Source organism: Cebidichthys violaceus, unplaced genomic scaffold (assembly GCF_023349555.1).
Source record: "Cebidichthys violaceus isolate CVI_PGR_0920_01 unplaced genomic scaffold, fCebVio1.0.p SCAF_177, whole genome shotgun sequence".
Taxonomy (NCBI): Eukaryota; Metazoa; Chordata; class Actinopteri; order Perciformes; family Stichaeidae; genus Cebidichthys; species Cebidichthys violaceus.
Window position 1 is genome coordinate 156,734 of NW_027176348.1, and position 18,059 is coordinate 174,792.

An 18,059-nucleotide genomic window follows, 5' to 3' on the forward strand; every position below is an offset into this window, starting at 1 on the left:
TGTTAAAAGAAGGCCTTTGAAACAACAGGATTACTGTGCTGGCTGGGGGGGGGGGTTGGGGGGGGGGGTCAGGGTCAGAGGCGTGAGCAACATGGGATCAGCACATTCCTCGCATTCTCCCACACCGTCATGCTGCAGTCAGCTGATTGGAGATCTGGCTTTTACCCTCATGGAAACATCGCGACAAAACGGGCATCTCTATCGTCAACACACTCGTCATTAACTGGATTACACAGGGAGTGCCTGCTGTTATATATATACACACACACACACACACACACACACACACACACACACTCCCCTGTAATGTAGCGGATGTCTTGATCCTGTTTGCAGTACATTTCATTGTGTGATGATCTCTAGAATGATCAAGTTTATGATGTTAGACGGTTCTGTCCCTATTAGCCCGTACATATCGTGTCTCTCAGTTCTTGGAATAGCCTGTCCTATGTGTGGCAGATTTCAAATTATGGGGAACATAACAAGCCATAAATCTGCCTGAGGTCACACTTTGTGATAGCCTCATGACTTCCATAGACAGCCTGGCGTGTAAAGCCTGAGCAGTGAGGAAGTTAATAGGGGCTTTGTCTTTCCTGTGTCATCATTGCTCATACTGTTGATCTCAATTGCGCAATTAGGCTTGTCGCGGTCGGCAGGCCTCTGCTCTTCCTGCTTCTTGCCCGGTAACACATAACTCCTCCTCCTGCATTTTGCACTCCGACTACGCCGGCACAACTTTCAGCAAAGGAGCCCACTCCCTGCATCTGCTCTCCATCAGTGTGGTATGTGCTAGAGAGCCTTTGATCCCCCCCCCCCCCCCCCCCACCACCAACTCTACTGTGTGTGCATGTGCATGCGGGAGGGTGAGTCAGACGGACATAGAAAAGACTGTAGCGCTCGTTTACACAGACAATGCTGAATGGATGAAAGCAAGCGGAAAGACACAGCGATACAAAAGAGCAGTAAACATTCATTATACCCACCGTTTTAAGTCCGGCCCCCAGGCCTGCAGTTAAAGGCCTAATGCTGCTTGAATCCTTGTGCACAAGTGCTGGAGGAGCTGCAGTTCACTCCTCTGTACTATTAATGGACAAGCATGAACAGAACCAACACATGCCGCTGCTTTAATCCGAGTTGAAATGCGTACAAATGGAAGAACACAATGTGTCTTTTTGTACTGCAGAATGTCAGGATTTACGGGGTGTGGAGGCTTCCTTCACGGGCCCCAGTGACCCCCTGCTACCTTTTTGTTTTCTGTGTCAAGTGATATTGCACTTTGAAACCGAACACCAGTTCAAACAGGAGGCCATAATTGCAAAAGGCAATAGGAGCACTGGAAGGGGCCTGAAGCAGCGAGGGCAACCTCCAGCCATGACGCCTCTTGTGAAAACAAGACAGAGGCAGTAAAATGTTGATGAGAATGCCAGACAAAAGTGGAGAAGTGGCACATTCATCAGAGAGGCGTGAGAACCGCTGGACTTGTGGGGATGTTGGAAGGTTGAGGGTTTTTTTTTTTTCCGGACATCCTCTCGTGTGGACATTTTGGTTACACGAGCCATTCTGTGAGCCATTCTCAGAAGAAGCAATTAAGCAGATTACTAGGCCATGGCGTTATTATTATTATTATTATTATTATTAGACTGATTTGCATCTTCTCACATGGAGCCAGGTGAATAATGAGATATTACAGAAAGAAATGAGGGTATACCTGTAGGCCAGCAACCAACAAAAAGGAAAGAGATGAGAATAGGAAGCTAGACAACTAAATGAAATGATAAAAAAAAATGAGCAATAGTAATGTGAAAATAAAACTCCCAAGGCATGCAGATAAAAAAAAGTCACGCCATTAGGTTGCACAAACAATCACATGCATTAGCCAAGTGCAATAAAGTCATAATCAAATAAAGTTCTTGAAAGGGCCCAAGGGGTCAACAATAAAATAAGCAAACCTGATTTCGCCATCCTCTCTGATTGTGATATCATGTAGAGAGTCTGCATGATATCACAATGAGGAAACGTACCAAGAAGAAGAGTGTGTGTGTGTGTGTGTGTGTGTGTGTGTGTGTGTGTGTGTGTGTGTGTGTGTGTGTGTGTGTGTGTTTCCCACTATCACTGCTCCACCTTCTGTAGGCTCACCAAGGCCTGTGTAACTTCATACAAAAGCAGTCTAATAAAATTATGTGGTCCTCAATACATTTGTGCTGGGGGGGGGGGGGGGTCACGTGATGCCAATATTCAAAGGGTATTTTGACGAAAACGTGCGTAAACCCTTGTCCTCGTTAGATATGGAAAACTGGAAACTTTACACAAACACACATCAGAACAAAAAAAAGTATGATCCCTTTAAGAATTCCCAGATTGTACTCTTTGTTTACATAACACAGGGTGCGATCCATTCACCACGCGAGGTGGCAGAAGTTGGGAGTTTCACTCAAAGTACCATAACGTTTTTTTACCCAACAATAAAGTAAACGAAAAGTACTTCCATCTACTGTAGTTAAGTACTTCTATCACCTCACACAGCACACTCGGGTCAAAAACACTATTTTAAACAAATATTTGGTGTGGCGGCCCCCCCCCTACACAAAGTAAAGAACAAGCGAATGGTACATTCCGGCCCTGCTGCTCGCTGTTTTTGTATCTGCTTCAGAGCGGATTCAACCGCCAAGTAAGTTACATTTTGCCATGTCACGCTAAAGTAGTTTGAGGCCACTTTAATTATAGAAAAGCGGGATCGAGCGTGGGCGCGGAGACGTACGCAGCTGGACACGGAGTCTGAGATGAGAGCCCGTCGTGTTTTCTGAAGATAATCCCCCCCCCCCCCCGGTGACCGTGGAGCCGCTGTTCTTACTGTAAAGCTAATGTTAGTCAGTGAAGCCAGAAGCCTCATGTTTTCTTCGAGCCAAGAGGAGCACTGCGCCCCGTCCAAAGACCCGGTGAAGTACGGCGAGCTGGTGGTGCTGGGGTAAGTTCAGCCTTGCCGATATATATATATATATATATATTAATATATTTTGGGGATAACATAACCTTTCAGACTTCCAGTACGAGAACGTGAAGGCGGGTGTTTATCTGGAGGAAGTTTCACAAGCGGGCACTCGCGTAGGTGACGTAGCGACGTGTAAGTTGGTAAAATAAGGTGTGAACTCTTTCACTGTGTTTTTATTGTAGACAAACGTCGACTTCTACACGGCTATATATGTATAGAAAAAACAACAACACCGAGCCCAGTTTTAGATTCACGCGCTCACGTTACCTCACTAATGAGACACGTGCGCAATCACGAATGTGTACGTTTACGTGTCCGTGAGGTGGTTGGCGGTGTTTCAGTCTCGGACCATGACGATGACTGTAGCTACATTAGAACCGAACCAAAGTGTCCCAAAGGTTGGTTCAGGGCGACTTCAGTAACCCGGAAACCCACAGACTCGGTCAGCAGATCTGACCAGGGCGCCTCGTTCCGATCTTAAAAGTTGGGTTCATGGGGTTTTAGGAATTCGGAAGTGGTGGTGGTGGTGGTGGTCCCCCCTCCCCCAGCCTCCAGGCTTCTTCCTATTTTCTAAACGCATCTGTAGCTCAGACCGCACGACTTTACACTCTCTGTGATCGCGCTCCAGGGCCGTGGTCAGCACGATGATGTCCCATGGTGCTGGACTGGACCTGTGGATCATTGTTGCGTTCAATAGTTTAAAATCACACACCTCGCTTATCCACTCTCTGTCCACATGGTCAGGTAGGGGACCTCAACTGTTGGCTTTTCACTCATAAATAATTATAATAATAGGGGAACGTGGAGTAACTGCATGGATACAATTGCCAAACATGATGTATCTGTTCTCCAGCAAACTAAACACTTGGAACTGATGACAAAAACTACTTAAACTCAAACCATCATTCGCAATCATCAAAGTAGTTGCTGATTAATTTTCCTTGGATCGATCAAACTCGCTGTAAAGGGAAAGTCGACGCCACATCTTGTTTGCTTATTATTAAATCAGATAACCTAGATCCAGATCAAAGCGATGTGATTTCACAGGTTTTTCCTTTTCACGTTTTTGCTATTTTACCCTGACAATATATCGGCCACTAATATTTCAACATGTCAAACGACACCCATCCATAATCTGTTGTTAAAAAAAACAAACAAGGTAGTCATAGTGTCATTAGTGTACGTGTCTCATCCTGCCGCTGAGTACAAGCTGCTGTGTGTCTTTTTTTTCTTCTTTTGTTTGTGTCGGAGCTTTTTCAAAAACCAATGCTGTTATTCATTTATTTTTTTTCCCAGGATCTGTTCAGGAGACTGTGACCAATTATCATTCTGCACAATCGTGTTTATATTGATCATCATGTCAGGGCCACAGATAACGGGAAAACACCTGCTGTGTCATCAGTGATTGGCTTTTTGTCCAGTACTGAAACTGAGCTGACGTGTGTGTGTGTGTGTGTGTGTGTGTGTGTGTGTGTGTGTGTGTGTGTGTGTGTGTGTGTGTGTGTGTGTGTGTGTGTGTGTGTGTGTGTGTGTGTATATAGATCCTTATGAAGCGTGTCCATGGTGGAGTCATACTGCTTATTATAGGGGACACACACACAAAAAGAAGAAGCGCTGACTGCTTATTACCCCGGGCTGAACGCATGGCGTGTGTGTAGCTGATACTTTTGTCCCCCCCCTCCCTGACATAAAGACACATATTTGAATCAGATGTGACGGGTGTATAATCACTGCCATGACATCACATCCCCACTGATAAAACTGATGGCAGACCGAGATAGCCGACGGCACGGAACAAAGCTTGTTTGAGCAGCACTTCCCTCAGTGGTTTGTTGCCATGACCGTGGTGGTGGCTCTTATTACTTGCATGGCTGCCCCCCCCCCCCCCTCCCCAAAAAAAAAAAAAAAAAAAAAATATCTCTGCCTGGATGGATTGGCTTGGTGCTGGTCAGTGAGGAGGAGGAAGGGGGGGTGGGGGCTGTGTGGGTATCCTGGAAATGAAAGGATGGATTGATCAGGACTCGGCCTCTCCTCAGCTTCCTCTGTCCATTGTGACTGGGAGACTGGGCCTATTGATTGGACTTTGTACAAGTCTCCCCCTAAAGAACCACTCGGTAAAGCAAGTACACAAATCAGCATCTTTGGTATTAAAAAAAACAACAACAAACTGGCACCGGTTGTTTAGACGCGATGCCTTTTTTTGTTTTCGAAAATTTTCGTCCATCCAAGAAAGACTTTTTTAGCCTTCCTCCGCTGCTGAAGGTGGAGCTGATGTGGTGTTCATCCGTCAGATGGATCCTTAAAATGTGAGTCAGTAGACCGGTGCTCTCCTCCCTCACCGGGCCATCTGGCTGCCTCCCGTGTAGCGATGATTTACCGTTTATATATTTGCACGGTTTCGATCGAAGCACTTACGGCCCCGCGTTCCTTACTTTTTGCGGCGTCATCTTGCCTTCCGTGACCCTCCTCCCTCTGCGAACACTAGCCTTTTCATTTAGCATAAGAGGCAGGGAGGTGCTGTTGGCTCCTCGGTGCGGCCCGGGGGAGGACGATAGGTGACGTGCCAGCGTCTTCTAATCCCGGCCTTCCTAAACATCGGAGGGTAAAGCCGCTGCCTCTTTCTGGCACGGGTCAAAAGGGACGGTCGGAGGGCGGCTTTAAAAAGCCTGAGCCGAGCCGGTGTGACGGCGGCGCTTCCTAAATGACAGAACGTTGCTCCTCAGTGCTGAATAATAGGAAAGAGCCACGATTATACTCTGTGGTTAGAATCTTATTGTAAATGTGTGAGGCATGAAGGCAGGTATCCAGCTCAGACACACTGTATATGTCCAGTCACTTTTTATTTAGGAGCAGAGTCAAGATGGTGTTAATTTAGCTTCAAAAGTTTATGAATAATTGATCATCAGTATCCCTTTTCCACATGGATCTTTGTTTTTTTAAGGATCAAGACCATATTGGACCATGTAAAAGACAAACCACTATTAATAATCAACATCTGAAGAGTCTTTGCAATAGTGAACAATCTAAACACTAATACAGTTATTCATCCGCTCTTATCTATGGTTTATATGTAGTTTATTCCCCTCCTGCCGTCGGTGTATTGGTCGTTCTGTCATCCGGTGGCTCTCTGGCTCTCTGGGAGGCTTGTCCTACAGGCCGGCTTTGTGCTCTCTGCTGACTGGGACCATGTGTTTCCATGCCTGGCCAGCCGTGAGGAGACACGGGACAGGTGGACTCCTCTTTTTTTTTTTTTTTTGTGTCGCAACAAAGATTTGCAGATCGTGTCCCGGTTGAAGAGTTCACTCCCTCGCGTTAACGCATCGACGGCGATGTTTTTTTGCATCGTTGCAAAGTGTCCGCTCAGCACACCGTGTGGTTTACATGCGAGTGTGTGGCAGACGGTTCCTGTGTGTGTTGGATGGGAGTAGAGCATGGGGTGTCCCAGCTGTAGGAAGCAGCTGGTGGATGGTGGAGAGGAGCGGTCCTAACGGAAAAAATTAGGGGGGGGGGGGGGGGCCTTCTTCATTCACAAGGAGCAGACTGAGGGGCAAAGTCAGAGTATTCTGAGATATTACAACTTCATGTGTCGGTGTAAAAAAAAAACCCCCCCCCCAAAAAATCCAACTATGAGAAAACGTGTTTCAGCGGCGTGAAATCTGTGCTTTCCCAAAGCGATGGTGAACCTGACGTGCATCTTAAAAACCGGAACACGGAGCAAAAAAAAAAAAAGAACAGCTGCAGTTAGCACGGAGTTGACTCACTGAAATCACAAGTACCAGAGTGCATTATGTAATAAGAGACATCATCCAATGTAACGCTTAGATTGCTAATAGGGGGGGGCATTAGATTTGCCAATGATGTAATGCATGGAAAAGCTCTTTACAAAACACGGGAATGTGTCCTAAGTCTCCCTGTTTACTTGTATGAATTCAGCCTCTTTAAATCTCATTGGACACGTCTTTTTTCCGCAGCTACTAATGATGGGAAGCATTTTCATGAAACCATTTTTTTTAATGCTAATTTTTGCCGTCCTTTCCCCCCCTCCCCCCTCCCCCCTCCCCTGACAGGTACAACGGCTCTCTGCCCAATGGAGACCGGGGTAGACGGAAAAGCAGATTTGCTCTGTACAGGAGGACTAAAGCCAACGGCGTTAAGCCGAGCACTGTGCACATCCTCAACACGCCGCAGGCCAGCAAGGTACAGACCCATCAGTGATCCCAATCAACAGCCTGTTTTCTGCTGTATGTCTTTGACTAAATGTATACAAGCCTGTCAGTGATTAACTTGGACAGGTTGAGTCTTTTCGTTCATGTACGTGTGCAGTTTTTTAAATTCACATTGTAACTGATCTCAGCAGATTAAAAGGTGGAGGAACGACAGCTGAGGGAAAAATCTTTTTTTTTAAAAACCCACCACCAAGTGATTTTTGTTTTTCATGGTTTTCAGTAGCTTATGGAACTTGCAGTGAGCTCCGTTACGTTATTGTTGGCAGCCCCCGTGTGTTGACATTTCCAGTACAATAACTGTAGTTCCTACCTGGGCCTCCATAGCTTTTCTTTGCCTGCCAGAAACGGCCTCGTCCAGTTTAACACGTCTGCATTCCTGCCTTCTGGTTCCCGAGCAAAACTGCTAAACAAGCGAGGGGGAACTGCTTACCCCTGCACCTCTCGGAGGCCAATATTCCAGACATTTGTTGGGCCGTTTAGATCGCTGGCAAAAGGCCCTCCGGTTCAGGTTACTCTCACCTTGTGGAACCCGACTCCTGCTATCTGAGGCTTTCTCTGCGACGGAGAGGCTGCGCATCATTCCGGTCGAGTTTGAGCTCAGACGTTGTGCCGCAGTGGCCTGTATGAAGTCTGGCTGCGTGTTTTTCTGCTGCTTCCATCAGAAAACAAATGTTTTTCACCAAGAGTGTTTTTACCGCACGGCTCAACTTAGCGAAGAGTGGCCCTTTTTACACAATTAGACACAATTTGAGAGATGCGAGCCGCTGTGACCTGCCGGCCCTCTCTGCCGCCCCGTTACCAGGGGGACCAGGAGGGCCGACCGAAGAGGAAGTTGTTGCAGTTGCCTGACCCTGCACTCTCAGCTGCACACGTGGCCAAATATAGCCATTCCTGAAGAAACTAGCAGGGTGGTGAGCTTGACTTTAGGACGGCCTACTTTTTGATTTAAGGAGTCATTTTTTAAATATTTTTTTATTATTGTCTCAACTCAGTCCAGCTTCAGTCTCGGACGAATGAACTGAGCGTGCTCAGAAGCTCACGTGTCCGTGCACACTCTTGGCGCTCACGACAGAGAACGAGGAGCTCCCATGATGCCACTGCCGGCCTCCTGTTCAAATCCCGCCCCGGCCTTTTCCTCACCTCCCCATTTGATCTCAACTACTACTAAGTGTGATTGTTTATGTTGGCCTTCCTACGAGAAAGTGTGTGTGTGTGTGTGTGTGTGTGTGTGTGTGTGTGTGTGTGTGTGTGTGTGTGTGTGTGTGTGTGTGTGTGTGTGTGTGTGTGTGTGTGTGTGTGTGTGTGTGTGTGTGAGAGAGAGACATTTTGGGGGGGTTGAGTGTTGTGCTTATTAAAATACATGCATATATGAGCACCGTTTGTTTGTAGCGGTGCAGTCGAGACTGCGTGTGGCGATGACATTTGTCCCCGTCTGTCTCTGATGACCCACTTTCTCTCTCCCTCTTGCACTTGGATGGATGGGGGGGGTGGGGTGGGGGTGGGGGGTTGTTTTGGGAAATGGAATTTGCAGATTAGAGCGCGATGCTAGTGGCACATGTGGTGTACAGGGTTGATGGGAGTGGGGCCCGGGTGGCTCTGACCTCACCCTGCCTCCGCCGCACCGACCGAGGCGGCTCAGCTGGTCGGCGAGCTCGTGTTAAGTGAGGCCAGCGGGCAGTTTATGGTCACCGTCACGGGGGTGTGACTTATCGTACACTTCCTTGTTCCTCCACCAGACATTCCTGCCGCCGATCTTTTGCTTGTAGGTAATATAATGAAGAAGAAATGCTGCTGCTTTCGTGTTTGTTATAAGAAAACCCAGTAATAATCCGTCGTAATAAAACGCCTGACAAATAACAGGGTGGAAATGCACCTTCTCCCTCCCTGAATCTCAGGATGTGACTCATCGATTGAGAGCGTTTTAACAGTGGGGTTTGTGTTTTTTGCACTGATCTGTAATTTAACGCTTGCATAAAGCATATGGTGGTGAAGCAGCTCCTGCTTGTGATCCGTCGGCACTCAGATCTGGTGTTAAAGTCCACAAAGCAAGACATGAAAGGGTTTCTACTGACGTCACTACAACACACAGCGCTGTGAAACACCCCCTCGTTGTTGGTGCGCTGAGTGCTTCGACTTAAACGGTCAGAATGTAAATCTGTCGTGTTTTTAATGCGGCGTGTGTGTGTGTGATTGTTGTGTTTCAGGCTGTGAACTGTAAAGGCCAACACAGCATCTCCTACACGCTGTCCAGGAACCATACGGTGGTGGTGGAGTACAGCCATGACAAAGACACGGACATGTTTCAGGTGAGAACCCCGGGAAAGACCCCGTCTCCTGTCACCCGTCCTCTCCCAGAGTCCCGTGTCTTCAGATTGCTTGTTTACAGTCCAAACCGATGAAGAATATGATGAAGAAAAGCATCAAAACCGGACATTAATAAACGTGTAATCAATTGTTTGGCATTTTTGGACCATGAAGGTTTCGTTGTTTCTCTCTTCCTGAACTTAACGCTGCCCCAGATCCTGCATGTGTACTGTGTACTGTGTACTGTGTACTGTCTACTGTGCACTGTGTACTGTTCTGTCTGTAGCATTAATCTGAATGTACAGCGAGGAGATGATGACCAGAGGGGAAGTCAGCACTGCAGACACGTGCTTCACACTCAGCTCTGTTTTGTGTCCATGTGTCTTTAAAACAGCACTCAAAAAAAAAACAGTGCAGCAGCAGAGAAGTGGAAACTAAGATACAAGGAACACTTTTAGATGTTAGAAATAAGGAAACGCTTATTTTGACCTCCGCTCGTTAAGTTTAAAAAACATTTTTTTCATGAGAGGGGGAGGGGGGTGGGTCTGATATCACACAAAACCATATAATAATAATATAGCATGAAATTGATTGGTGTCTGTGTTGCTTTTGTAGATTGGGCGTTCCACTGAGAGTCCCATAGACTTTGTGGTGACGGACACAATAGCAGGAGGCCAGGAGGGAGAGGAGACTCCCATCACACAAAGCACCATCTCCCGCTTTGCGTGCCGAGTCGTGTGCGAGCGCAACCCGCCTTTCACCGCTCGCATCTACGCGGCCGGTTTTGATTCGTCCAAAAACATCTTCCTCGGGGTAATTAATCCCGTCTTTTGATGTCCAGTTTGTTTCCGATTTTGTTCTAATCGGATGAACGAATCCCGTGTCACCGTTTCACTTTCATCTGTACTTCCGTCTCGCCGGCAGGAAAAAGCGGCAAAATGGAAGAACCCCGACGGTCACATGGACGGACTGACGACCAACGGCGTGCTGGTGATGCACCCCAGGGGCGGGTTCACGGAGGAGTCGAAGCCGGGCGTGTGGAGAGAGATCTCCGTCTGCGGGGACGTTTACACGCTGAGGGAGACCCGCTCGGCGCAGACCCCGGGCAAACTGGTCAGTAGCTTCATACATGTGGTGAACAGCAGAAGTGTCACTGTGACTTAAGTGGAGCAGATGCAGGATCCAGCAGATGTTTCTCAATGCACAAATATGTCTGTGACGGGTTTGCATGCGTGTGTCCAAAGCATTCTCTCAGAAATCGAATGTGCGTCTGCAGGTGGAGCACGAGAACAATATACTGCAGGACGGCTCCCTGGTGGATCTGTGCGGAGCCACGTTGCTGTGGCGCACTGCAGAAGGCCTCTTTCACACCCCCACCCAAAAGCACCTGGAGGCCCTCAGGCAGGAGATCAACGCGGCGCGGCCCCAGTGCCCCGTGGGCCTCAACACGCTCGCCTTCCCCAGCATGCAGCGCAGCCGCGCCCTCTCCTCCCTGGAGGACAAGCAGCCGTGGGTCTACCTGGCCTGCGGCCACGTTCACGGCCACCACAACTGGGGCCACCGCTCGGAGCAGGAGGCCGGCGCTCAGCGGGAGTGTCCCATGTGCCGCGTGGTCGGGCCCTACGTGCCGCTGTGGCTGGGCTGCGAGCCGGCCTTCTACGTGGACACGGGCGCGCCCACCCACGCCTTCGTGCCGTGCGGACACGTGTGTTCGGAGAAGTCGGTCAGGTACTGGGCCGAGATCCCTCTGCCCCACGGCACCCACGCCTTCCACGCCGCCTGCCCCTTCTGCGCCACCCAGCTCGGCCTCACTCAGGGCTGGTCCAAGCTAATCTTCCAGGGCCCGGTGGACTGAGCCCGAGGGTCCTGCTCCGGCAGAGGAGATTAAGACAGGAATGCCGACATGCTGTGAAACTGTTCCGATTTATTTTGTGCTTTCTTTTGTTCGTGTAAGCCAGCTGTGGGAAGGAGTAAGTCTTCTCAAGTTCCGCTCATATTCTGTGGGTTCTGCACAGCGGAGAGCCATTACGGCTTGTTCAGGGGGGCCTCGTGTGGCTATTTGTGATGGCCACTGTGGGACGCAGAGACGTGAAGCACACACTGGACCACTGATGCCTTTCTCCTCCAGAATTAAATACTGTTTTCGGCTGTTTTAAACTACAACGACCGCTGGTTCTCCGTCCGAGAGGCCTGGAGAATTACGGTCGTTGAAGGAATGAATTGAGAAATGATTTAAAGTTTTCACAGAGCCAGACAGCTGGACTGTTGGCCGGGAGAAGAGCCAAGAGAAACTGTGGGTCTAATGGCTAACTAGTTGAAGTGCTCCTCATCGCCCCCTAATGGCATCTAGATCATGTAGTTCTCCAGAGTCGGGCTTCTGTTTGCTTAACAAACTTTAAGAAGGGGGGAGGGGGGGGAAGACTTAATGTACAGAGATATAATCCAGTGCCTCAAATCCCATTAAAGGGTGAGAATATTTTTAATAAATGAGAAAAGACGGCAAAGGGAGAGCTAGTTTTGCATACATAAGACATATGGAAATGACAGCCCAACATCTTCAACACCTTTTTATCTGACAGAAGAGCTATTTTACTACACTGAGGCCCATGTACTGTTTTGTAATGCAAATGTTAATATATTTTTCTCCTGCATAAAAAGCGTGTGTGTGTGTGTGAGAATGTTTGCGAGTGTGTGCGTGTGTGGGTTTGGACTGAGCATCATTTCCCCCCCCGACCCCCCCCCCTCTCTCTTGTGATCTCGCCCACCATCCAAAAACACGACCAGAGAGAACAGGAAGCAAACCAACCTCGCTAAGGCTTCCGACGATGAATGTACCGAAACACATCGACGCTCCTGTGCTGCAAACGTGGCAACTAACTTTCCTCAACGGCTGTGCTGCTGCTGCTGCTGCTGCTGCTGCTGCTGCTGCTGCAGCTACAGGCGAGGCCTAGTCGCAGGGAAAGATTCAGAGCTGTGCTACCGTGTGCATCAGCCGCACCTGCAAGCTAGCCGTGCCACACACACACACACACACACACACACACACACACACACACACACACACACACACACACACACACACACACACACACACACACACACACACACACACACACGTACTGTATTCAATCTGCACTGTTGTTAGCTTTATCCCATGCTGGGTCTGATCCAATGATTTGTACGCTGTTAAACCTGGGCACAGTCTCAGCAGCATCCAGAGATTATACCAAATATAAGGAGGAGCTGTGTGTGTGTGTGTGTGTGTGTGTTTTTTTCCCTCCACATGATGCAAGATGTAGCGACCACTCTCTCCGATCCAAAGTGTTTCTGTAAACAATCCTAAACCCAAACTGCTGCTACGGTGGAATGTTGACAGCTCTGGATTACAGTCGAGGCCGTTCAGCCGCTCGCAACCAGCTCCGAGGGAATAATGATATTATCGCACACCGTGCCAAAATTTGGTAACTTCTATTGTGTGCGTGTGTATGTGTGTGTGCGTGTGTGTGTGTGGATGAGTCAAAATGTCCAAAAAAAAAAAAAACCCCAAGTAGCAGATCAATTGAAACTAAAGAATCTGGGACGAATCGTGCATTCTTCTGTGATGCTAGCTCACCAGACTGTGCCCATATGCAGAGTGTAGTTGGAGGCATTGATTCTGCCTCTTGTACACTATTGAGCGTTGACATTGTGAGACGGTGAGGGTGGCGTTGCCATTAGAGCGTTCACATGTTCCTCAGGTTGCATTAAGGGTGAATGGAATTGAGAGAGAGAGAGAGAGAGAGAGAGAGAGAGAGGGGCAGAATCCACCTTGATTTCAGGGCTTCAGTGGACTGCTGGGGGATTTGTCTTCGTCGGCTCCTTCTTAGAAGAAGCCCTCCTATCCGCAGCATCACTCCGCGCCACGGAGCGTTTCCTGAATCCCTTCGCTTCCTCCGACTCGTATGTAACTTCCCGAGCAGGGGTCGAGTACTAAGCCGCATACTGTACAGTAGCATTCCTCTCCAACACTTGCAGCTCAAACACTGTGCCGCTTCAGACCGCCGCTCTGTAACAGCTGCAGAGTAGCCCCCCCCCCCCCCCCCCCCAAAAAAAAACCCAAAACATTCCTCCTTGGTAAACATGGGTGGGGCTCTCAGTTCACCCAAGGCCTTGTTCCATGATTTTTTTTTTTTTTTTTTTGTCTGTACACAAGCCATAGAACACACTGATGCTCCCAATGCCTGAATAAATGCATTTTTTTTTTTTCAAATGTCTTAAAGTGCGTCGTGTCTGATTTCAGGTCTGGTGTGGTCTTGATTCAGTGGCTGAAGAAGGAGCTACTTTTGTGAGGCCTCTGCCTTCTGAGTCTTTCAGTGAGGCTGTGTGTACGCTCAGCATAGCGGTGGTGTTTAACCACAGTTACACATGCGTTTCATCATTCCTCAGCGTGAGCATTCCCCCCCCACGCTATCTCGTTTGCCAAAGTGGCCTTTTTTTTTATTTTTGATAGCTCTATCAAAAACCCCAGTATTTTGTGAGATAAGAGACACATTTTTCTTGAAGTTTGTTTCATTCACATTTCACCTTATCAGCTTCATCTTCATATTTACCAGAGGAAAGGAGTGCATGAGCGACCTTTTTACTCTTCAGTGCTGGGTGTAGTTTCCCTGCGACGCCACAGGAGGGCACTATTTCCTCAACAATAGAGCGGTCGGCCCTACATGCCCACCAAACCACTGAGCCTGCGGCATCGAATAGCCCAAAAACACAGAGCAAAGAAATGGAAGTTTGATGTTAATGATGAAATATACAATGTATATAAATACATTTGAAGACGCCTGACAATCCTCTATATAATTCTACCACAGGAGATATGTGGGCTTTACAGTTATAGTTGGACATTTACTGATTCATCTTTAACGTTCCAATGAGTCTATTCTGTATATTATTTCAAAATGAATTAGATTTAGATTCAAATCCTGGCGTCGTACATAAGACAACGGCTGACAAATACGCACAGTAGTGAGTCATTTGTAGCTTTTATTTTTTTTTACGTGCATGCAAAAAAATATTGCACGACGACGATGACATTTTCCATCATTCGCATGTGACTTGGTCTCCTCTATAATAAGGGCACATGAAAGGGATTTAAATACATAACATGTCAGTTAGGCGTTGGGAGAGGACTGGAGCTGTGGGATGCCGCGCTTCCTAATTAACATTGCTGCAGTAGATGTGAGATGGGTTCACGTCTGCACACTTGCCTGGTTTTTTTTCCTTCTTCTGAATGACAGAAGAGACTCTGAAGGTGACAGCATGCTAATTTTGAGATCACTCGGTGACTCCCCTGCCTTAAGCAGGGCAGGGTTATGCAAATAAAGTGGAATGATACGATATTTTTCCAGCTTCCTGGATGAGAAAGTGAGGTTCTTGTGTGCTCTACTGACGCTCTACTGACGGCACTCTACTGACGCTCTACTGACGCTGCTCTACTGACGCTCTACTGACGCTGCTCTACTGACGCTGCTCTACTGACGGCGCTCTACTGACGCTCTACTGACGCCGCTCTACTGACGCTGGACGCTGCTCTACTGACGCCGCTCTACTGACGCTGGTCTTTGTAACAGACAAACATCTCAGCGCTTCCATCGTAACCTCGTTAAACCTAATTAACACTTTTAACACTTTTCACAGCCGCACATCTCAATTTTACCGGATCATTATTTTAGTTGCATTATAATTTTGCTACAAAGTTCCTCTTTGGAAAAGTAACACATATACACATCCGTTATTATTCAGCCTAGAGTCAAGGAACCTCACAAGGGAGTTCAAAAAAGAAAAGAAAGGCAGAGATATCCTGACTTATAGTTCTAGAACGGGTAAAATACGCTGAATCCTACGTTTCCCATCATGCAACTACTACAAAAACAGTCTTTTATCAGAATATCCAGTCCAGTCCAGTTACCCCAATACTGCTGCTTTAATCTCAGACTCCAGTCAGACTTATATTAACATTTCAACGGCAACATTTGAAAATAGTGATCAAGCATTTTTCTTGCTTTTCTCTTTAAAAAATATTTTACAGCCATCAATATAGATTTAGACTATAATGTGCAACATCAGCTGTTACAAACCAGAGCAGCTTTAAAGGGTTGGGCCTCAGTTCTACGTGCTTCCTTGTCCTGAGACCTAACATGTGAAATGCCACAGGTGTTACCGGCGAGACACCTTAGATGGCAAGTTGAAGGCTGCTGATGTTTAGCCCAATTACCCAGCATGCAACTGAGGCAAATTATACGCAGCTCATCGTCTGTAAATGAGAGACAGTGCTCTCTCCCCCTCGTTTAAATGAAGTGAGAACCCTTTGGAGACAAACACAGGACACATTGGTCTCCCTGCTTTTTAATACGTTAAAGTTGCCGTCTGAATCTCACTTTTGATTCACGCAATTTGATCTCGTCAAACAAAAGGCGTCACTTTTTCAGAGGTATATTTTTTATTTATTTATTTTTGCTTCGTAGCGCCAACGTTACCCAACTGAAGCTGCATGCGGTGCAGTTTGAAGAGGATTATGATTATATCGGGACTATTTACTATTTCACGTGGCTCTCGATGATACTTTGTACTCAGCCTACTCAGCTTGTTACTTTCTCGATGAATAACAAATGAGTCGTCGAATAAAAGGCAAATAAACACGGGCTGAAGAGGAGCTGGAACAAATATTGTATTAGAACATATGAGGGGGGGGAGGGGGGGGGGGGCATTACGAGTGTACCTCTCTGAGCCTCTGATGCCCTCTTCCTCTCACAGACGCATGTGTGGCGTCTCATCCAAACAAATTACTTTAATTATGGAGTAATTGCAGAGTCATGTGTTAATTAAATCTTTATCAGTTCAAGTAAGTGGATTTCTGCCACATGGAAACCATGCTGTCTTGCCCCCCCACCCCCCTCTTGCTCTGTCTAAATTTTCCACCAACACCACAGTCTGAAATCAAATTTATTCCCAGTCTCTCTCTCTCTCTCTCTCTCTCTCTCTCTCTCTCTCTCTCTCTCTCTCTCTCTCTCTCTCCCTCCCTCTCTCACCCCTGGGTCTCGAAATGATTGGGATTAGCATCATTTGGGGGAAGGGGGTTTGTTTTACCAACTCTGTCAGTCGCCAGCTGTTTCTTCAAAATACCATAACAAACACGATAGCGCCAGCGTGAGGCGGTGTCCTCCGCTGGAAAATGAGATAGAAGATTTATCTTAGGTTCCCGGTGTTCGGCAAAATTGAATCCTCTCATTTTAATTGCTCTCGACTAGGTGTGCTGCTCCGGGCGATGGGAACAGGAGCTCTGTATGTTGTCCCTTGTTCTCTTCAGACTATTATGTTCCATTGTGCAAAACGCCGATTATGATTTGCTTTATCCTTGTCATCTATCTTATTTAGGATCATTTAGGTAGCCGCATGTTACAAAGGAACAGCAGTCAGCCCTGTTATTACGTGTGTTTGACTTCCCCTGCTTCTTGTAATGAGAACAGGATCACAGAGGAGAATTAATCCCTCTGAAGACTGATTCGCTGGAGAAAATGTAGGAAAATTGACTTGTTTTGTCGATTTTTTTTTGTCGGCATTCGATCCGAGGTTTGGAATATTAATACAAACACTTGTCATGTGTCTTTTAGCTTTCGCTGGGCAGTTTATTGCCCCACGGTCTTCAGAGTAAAAGGACGAGGGTGACAGGAAGTAGTGATTCTCCAGAGTGACTCGACAAAACTGTCTACAGGATCGTATTGTCCCTAAAATGTACGAACGCCAACCAGCGCTCGATCTTTTAACATCTGCAGTGTGTGAGTCTTGACACTCGGTTTGGCAGTGCGAATGTTTATGGGTGTAATATGGCTGTGAAGCAGATTCAAAAGGGCTTAACTGGATTACAACTCATTTCAAGGATGCTTAAGGTAAGATTAAAACAGATATGTGGTAAAGTGAGGAAAATACAAAAATCAAATAGATTGAATTTCACTCACTGGTCTCATAAGCCACTTGCTCATGCGTGGAAAAAATCAGAAGCCTTTCTATGTGAGACAATATGTAGATTGTTAGTGTAAAAAAAAAAGAAAAAAAAAAAGCGACTCAGCGAAGGAAACATGCGCACATTTCAAACAACAGTTTTGCTCTGTTGGACCGTCACAATTCACCATTAATGCCCTTTCTTATCTCGTGCTACAAATCCCCAGAGCTGGAACATTAGAAGTCTCTAATCACACACACTGGCACACATTGAGTGTGTGTTCATGCACTCTAGCACCACACACACACACACACACACACACACACACACACACACACACACACACACACCTCGCATAGACAAGATAATGAATTTAATACCACCGCTATTACAGTCAACTAATGTTTGTTAATAGCCCGGTGCCATATGGAACGAGGGCCTCAACCATGTGGGTAATTCCTCTTTTTGGACAAGCTGTCAATAAAAAAAGGCCTCGCATTTTGTGGATGCATGTGGTAAAGAGAGAGAGAGGGGGGGGGGGGGGGGGGGTAGGCCGGAGGATGTG

At 47.2% G+C, this 18,059-nt stretch overlaps 1 protein-coding gene across 1 annotated transcript; it reads left to right on the top strand.

The window, feature by feature from the left end:
• The first annotated feature begins 2,638 nt into the window (after window positions 1-2,638).
• Window positions 2,639-13,777, top strand: peli2 (pellino E3 ubiquitin protein ligase family member 2). The gene is made up of 6 exons (XM_068712848.1): window positions 2,639-2,965; window positions 7,057-7,186; window positions 9,420-9,521; window positions 10,135-10,332; window positions 10,444-10,632; window positions 10,796-13,777. Exons 1-6 carry the CDS (start codon window positions 2,862-2,864, stop codon window positions 11,372-11,374), a joined length of 1,302 nt encoding a protein of 433 aa, XP_068568949.1. The 5' UTR covers window positions 2,639-2,861; the 3' UTR covers window positions 11,375-13,777.
• The last annotated feature ends 4,282 nt before the right edge of the window (window positions 13,778-18,059 follow it).

Bases quoted from the DNA above. Each gene is read 5' to 3' on its own strand.
- peli2 (XM_068712848.1), top strand. From the start codon at position 2,862: ATGTTAGTCAGTGAAGCCAGAAGCCTCATGTTTTCTTCGAGCCAAGAG. The intron at 10,333-10,443 runs GTAATTAATCCC...TCTCGCCGGCAG, and splicing joins CCAAAAACATCTTCCTCGGG to GAAAAAGCGGCAAAATGGAA. The intron at 10,633-10,795 runs GTCAGTAGCTTC...GTGCGTCTGCAG, and splicing joins CGCAGACCCCGGGCAAACTG to GTGGAGCACGAGAACAATAT.